Source organism: Aplysia californica, unplaced genomic scaffold (genome assembly GCF_000002075.1).
Source record: "Aplysia californica isolate F4 #8 unplaced genomic scaffold, AplCal3.0 scaffold00031, whole genome shotgun sequence".
In the NCBI taxonomy this organism is placed as follows: domain Eukaryota; kingdom Metazoa; phylum Mollusca; class Gastropoda; order Aplysiida; family Aplysiidae; genus Aplysia; species Aplysia californica.
Window position 1 is genome coordinate 2,328,647 of NW_004797301.1, and position 6,077 is coordinate 2,334,723.

The 6,077-nt window shown below is 43.2% G+C and overlaps 1 protein-coding gene across 1 annotated transcript in view; it reads left to right on the plus strand.

The window, feature by feature from the left end:
- LOC101858603 (guanine nucleotide-binding protein subunit alpha-13) overlaps positions 1-6,071 on the plus strand; it is a 25,744-nt gene extending 19,673 nt beyond the window's left edge. The window contains exons 3-4 of the mRNA XM_005091531.3: positions 1,947-2,147; positions 2,933-6,071. Of these exons, the coding sequence (XP_005091588.1) occupies positions 1,947-2,147; positions 2,933-3,301 (570 nt within the window). The 3' untranslated portion in view covers positions 3,302-6,071. The remainder of the gene's footprint in view (positions 1-1,946; positions 2,148-2,932) is intronic.
- Positions 6,072-6,077: the final 6 nt, after the last annotated feature.

The following is a 6,077-nucleotide window of genomic DNA, read 5'->3' on the forward strand; positions in this document are numbered from 1 at the left end:
GGGGGGGCAGTTTGCCTGAGAGGGGGGAGAGGGGAGGGGGTGCCGGAGAGAACTAGAGGGGAGGGGGGTAGGAACGAGGGTCATATCTCAGTGGGCGCCGTGAGGTCACGTGATAAGACATGATAGCAGCAATGTAGGAAGGAGATGTTACACAGCTGAGGTAGTTGCTCAGATTGTGTATTTGTGTGTGTGTGTGTGTGTGTGTGTTCGGGTAGGTTGGCGGATGGTCTTGTGTGGTTTGCTCCTTCTGTCCCATCAAACATCTGTCGTCCTCATCTTTTCTCCATCTTCTCTGTATATGTCACTCTCAAGTAACACCTAAAAGTGTCGGCACTTACTGTGACCTATTTATGTTGCAAGTGCCGTAAAACTCATACTAAAACGAATCTTAACTCTGACATTTTTGTGTGGGTGGTTGGCGGATGCTCTGGTGTGGTTTGCTTCCTCTTTCCTATCAAACATCTATCGTCCTTATCTTCCCTTCTTCTTTTTTTTTAATCTTTGTTACTCTCTTGTAACAGCTCTAATCTTCTGGCGCTCAAACGACATTATGCAGTTGCGAACGCCGTAAAACCTCTACTAAAAACATGACATGTGTGTTTAGGTACGATGAGTTCTCCTTGTGTGTCCCTCTTGATGGAACCTGCTCAAACGGCCACCGGTATTACACTAATCGCTACCCTTGAATTACAAAGTTCTATCTGCTCAGTACCTAGTTTTGATAAATTTGACGTCAAACATTTTTTAGTTTCAGAACATGTCTTGCTTTTTCAAATATGCGATTCTTTGAATATCTTGATAACGACTCCGAATAATCTTACGATTTTGATGCTTCTGACCTCATGGTCGTAGTAACTCAAAACAACTAAAAAATATCAGATAGGGCTTTGTAATTCTGAGGTCGGTAGCGAAATGCTAGTGTAAACGGCCTCTGTCCATTTCCCAATCGAGCGTTTGATTTTTTTTCTCTTTCTTTTAAAAAAGTATTTACATTATAAATGACACAGTGTAGCACCTTACATTAAAAAGGACACTGTGTAAGGTGCCCACCCGTCTAAGGCAACCGCTTTTCTCCCAGACAATGAGTGGCCGTCTTAGACAATTTCGACTATGTTATGTATACCTTAACTATCGGGGGGGGGGTTTAGGTATGGAAACTTTATTTAACAAATGAGTGTTTTATATGATGTGATGTAGGCCGATGGCCTTAAACACTGAATAAACTTATTCACGTACTTACTTAACTAACGGGCTAACGCGGGTGGTTGGAGGGTGTTGCTCACTCGATCGGTGGTTGTGCTGGGATGATATTCCACTCATCCAGGGTTGTTGGCCTACGTGAGAACTGATCATTTGTCCATGGGGACGTAATACATAATATGTAATCCATTTGCCACGGGTGGTTGGAGGGTGCACCTGGTTTATCGAACTTTTTTTCGTTTCCTTTGTTGTTTGTGTCTATTATCTGTTTAGGCTTGGGTTGGGGGGTTCAGCGCTATACTATTCGCCCGTTATTGCGTCGATTTGTTTCGATTTGCTGTCTGTCCATGCCAAGAGCTGTGTGTCGATAGTGGTGTAGAACCTTGACCATCTATCACGTCCCCTATGTGATGTAAAGTGTGTCGGTTGTGACGTGAAACAATATGTCTTTTGTCTGTCCACCCGTAAATGTGTCAATAGTGACGTGAAACAATGTGCCGTGTCTTTCCACCCATAAATGTTTCGATAGTTACGTAAACAATGTGTCATGTGTCCAGTGTGTCTGTCCACCTGCACCTGTGCCAATAGTGTGTCAATGTGTCATTGTGTCATGTGTGTGTGTGTGTGTGTGTGTGTGTATCTGTCCACAGAGCTACACGCCCAGCAGACAGGATATACCCCTGGCCCGTAAATGTGTCAATAGTGACGTAAAACAATGTGTCAATGTGTCATGTGTGTGTCCACAGAGCTATGTACCCAGCAGACAGGACATCCTCCTGGCCCGTAAAGCCACCAAAGGCATCATCGAGCACCAGATCATGATCAAGGGCGTGCCCTTCATGTTCATCGACGTGGGAGGTCAGAGGTCGCAGAGACAGAAGTGGTTCCAGTGCTTCGAGGGGATCACCTCCATTCTCTTCCTGGCCTCCGCCAGCGAGTTTGACCAGGTGAGCTTTTTGTGGGTGGTTGGCGGGTGTTCTGGTGTTGTTTTTCTCCTTCTTTCCTATCCATCCTGTGTCGCCTTTCTACTACAACTAGCTCCCCTACTTTTTTGCGTTTGGTACTCTCTTGTAGCACCTCTAATCTTTAGCAATTATATATGACCCATTCAATTGTTTTGCAAGTGCCTTAAATCGTTTACTAAAACAAACCAAAAAAAGTGTGTGCTATCCATATCGCTCCTTCTTTTCCATGTATGTATGTTACTTTTTAGTTACGCCTCTATTCTCCAGCACTTATATTATGACCTAATTGTGGTGCAAGTGCCAGAAAACTCTTAACGGCAAGTGGTTCGCGGGTGCTCTAGTTTGGTTTGCTTTTTTTTCCTATAAAAAATCCATCATCGTTATCTTTCGTTTCCTTCTTTTTTGTGTTTGTTACTGTCTTACAACAACTCTTATCTTCGACACTTATGTGACCTTAATGTTGCAAGTGCCGTAAAATGTTCGCTAAAACAAAACAAAAAATATTATCCATATTACTCCTTCATTCTTTTCTGTTTATGTTACTCTTTAGTTACACCTCTAATCTTGAGCGTGGGTGGTTGGCAGGTGCTCTGGTGTGGTTTGCTTCTTCTTTCCTATCAAACATCTATATCGTCCTTATCTCCCCTTCTTTTTTATGTTTGTTACTCTCTGATCTTCTGGCGCTCATATGACCGTATGGAGTTGCGAGCGCCATAAATCCTCTACAAATATTAAAAACTAAAACTCCCACTTTCTTCGTTGTGCAGGTCCTGATGGAGGACCGCAAGACGAACCGGCTGATGGAGTCGTGCAACATCTTCGAGACCATCATCAACAACCGCAACTTCGCGGCCGTCTCCATCATCCTGTTCCTCAACAAGATGGATCTGCTGCAGGAGAAGGTGGCCCTGGTCAACATCTCCGACTACTTCCCCGAGTACCGAGGTGACCCCCACAGCCTGGACGAGGTCAAGCACTTCCTGTGCCAGATGTTTGACCAACGGCGCCGCGAGCGTTCCAAGCCGCTGTTCCACCACTTCACCACGGCCATCGACACGGAGAACATCAAGCACGTGTTCCAGGATGTCAAGGACACCATTCTGCACGACAACCTGCGCTCACTCATGCTGCAGTGATGGCGTCTGTTTATGTGTGTGTGTGTGTACATGTGTGCATGTGTGTGTGTCCACGTGTGTGTGTGTGTGTCTGTGCTACATGTGTGTACGTACATGTGTGTGTGTGTGCGCGCATGTGTGTGCGTATTCGAGTGTGAGGGAGACACTGGCCTATATCTGTTCTGTCTAGTTCTGTATCATCAAAGGCCTCCAACAGAACAAGGCATGCTAGGCTTCCATTGTTCTGGAAAATTCCAGAGTCTGTTTATGTTTTGGGTTTTTTGGGGGGGTTTTGTTTTTTTTATGTTTGAAAGTCAATTAAATGACTTTGTGATCTTTGTACATGTCCTCTGTACATGCTGGGAACGTTAGTACATGTCTTCTGTACATGTTGGAAAGGGCTTCATTAATTGTCCACTCATGTTTTCTACCCAATATACTTCTTTGCTGCTTTTACATGAAGGGAAGCAGACATCTTTATAGTCCAGCAACCCTCCTTTCCCCTCTTCCTCGTTTTCCCCGACTATCCATCCTGTCCAGTTTATGGTGCCCACAGGTCTTACATTGTTGCTTTATCATTTCTCCCTGTATACAAATCATTATTTATGGAATGTACACACACACAGTGAACCAGACTTGCCTTCCTCATCCAGTCATAGTGTGTGCAGCTCCTGTGACACCCTCTGCTTTAAAAGATCACAGGACAACCTAGGCTAGTGTGTGTGGGGGCAAAAAGTTTTTGTCTTTACCTGTAGGAAAAGGGGGGGGGATTTTTTTATTTTAAAAAAAAAATTTTTTTTGCTTTTAAGAAATTTCTGTCATATATAATGTGCCTAATGCGTAGGCTAATGCTGGAAATTCCTATCATATCTAATGTGCCTGGCTTTCAGTTTCTTTTGTTGATGGTGTCAAGACTCGTCGATACTGGGATATTCGCAGATACTGGGCTGACTGGCGGGGAAAAGTGGTTGACCTTTTGTATTATGATGTCTGTTGTCACATCCTGGGCTTCTTTGTCGCTCTGAACCACCCACATTGTCAACTTGTGGTCATCTGATTGGCTCAATCCACATTTTCATTTTGTAGAGAAACCTGATTGGCTCTACCCACATTGTCAATTTATAGAGATCTGATTGGCTCCACCCACATTGTCAACTTGTGGTTATCTGATTGGCTCCATCCACATTGTTGATTTGTAGAGATTTAATTGGCTTAACCCACATTGTCAACTTATGGAGATCTGATTGGCTCCATCCACATTGTTAACTTATGGTAATCTGATTGGCTTGACTCTTTGCCTTCAGTGGCGTGCATCTCTGTACTTACAACCTTAGTGTCACTAAACACAAGAAGATTGTCAACATTTGCCTGACGGAAGTCGCTGGTTCCTGGTGACCTTTGACCATTGCTTGTGTGACAAGGTGGGCCCCTCGTCCCCTCCTCTCCTACCCGTATGTGTTGGTGAGATGATTTGATCGTAATTTTTCCCCTCGTTGGAACGTCATAATCTTCTGGTAGACAGCTGTTGTGACGGTTAAGTCATGGAATGTGGCTTGTGTCTTCGTAAATAATGTCACAGCGACAGAGACATACATGGAAACGTACGTAGAATAGGCTGTCCCAACACCACTGACACATACGTGGAAACAGAGTAGAATAATTTATCCCAAACACCACAGAGACATACGTGGAAAGGTACGTAGAATAGTTTATACTCACCACTAGAGAGACATATGTGGAAGCATACGTAGAATACTTTATCCCCACCACCACCACACAAATGTATGTGAAAACGTAGTAGAATAGTTTATGCTCGCCACCGCGACAGAGCCAAAGACATCAATGTGGAAAGATGTGTAGAATAGTTTACTTTCAGCTGTCCCCCTTATTCCACATGGCCCTATTTGTGTTTATTTTTAGAATTAGAAATGACAATTCATTTCTTTAGGGAAATAGAGACGTGTTGGACATTAAGGTAGCAGTTTGGTACCTAGGGCATTGAACATTATGTGTAGGTAGCTAGGCCATTGAACAATATATGTATATTCTTATATCAAGGAAGTGGAAAGATGTTATTGTACTTACATTTTTGTACAAAAAACATAGTACGGACCGGTGGTGAAATGAAATGAATATCGTCTCTTGTGAATGTAGCATATATTCTGTAGTCACTGAGTCAGTCATGCAGCGATAGTGTCACCATCACATAGTTCAGCGTGGGACATTGTTGTAGTAAGTTATAGTTTTATCACTATCACATAGTACACTGTAGAACATATGTATAGTTATAGTTTAATCACTATCACTTTGTAACAGTGTATGACATTGTTACAGTTTTATCACCACCACATGGTAACAGAGTATGACATTGTAATTGTTTTATCACCACCACATGGTAACAGTGTAGGACATTGATACAGTTTTATCGCCACCACATAGTAACAGTGTAGGACATTGATACAGTTTTATCACCACCACATAGTAACAGTGTAGGACATTGATACAGTTTTATCGCCACCACATAGTAACAGTGTAGGACATTGTTACAGTTTTATCACCACCGTAACCAGTTATCATGAGGGTTATTTCATAAATCCAGGAAGGAGTCTTTAAGTCTTGCAGTACGTGTTTTGTATACACAAACAAAACTGTGCCGAGGGTGGAGATGTAAGTTTGTACTTGATGCTCCCGACCACTGCTGTGAGCCATCGAGGTTACTCTCTTGTGTAACGAGTGGAGTGAGCACTTCATGGAGGTTGTAGTTTTACCCATATCACAACCCCCATTTCAGGGTCTC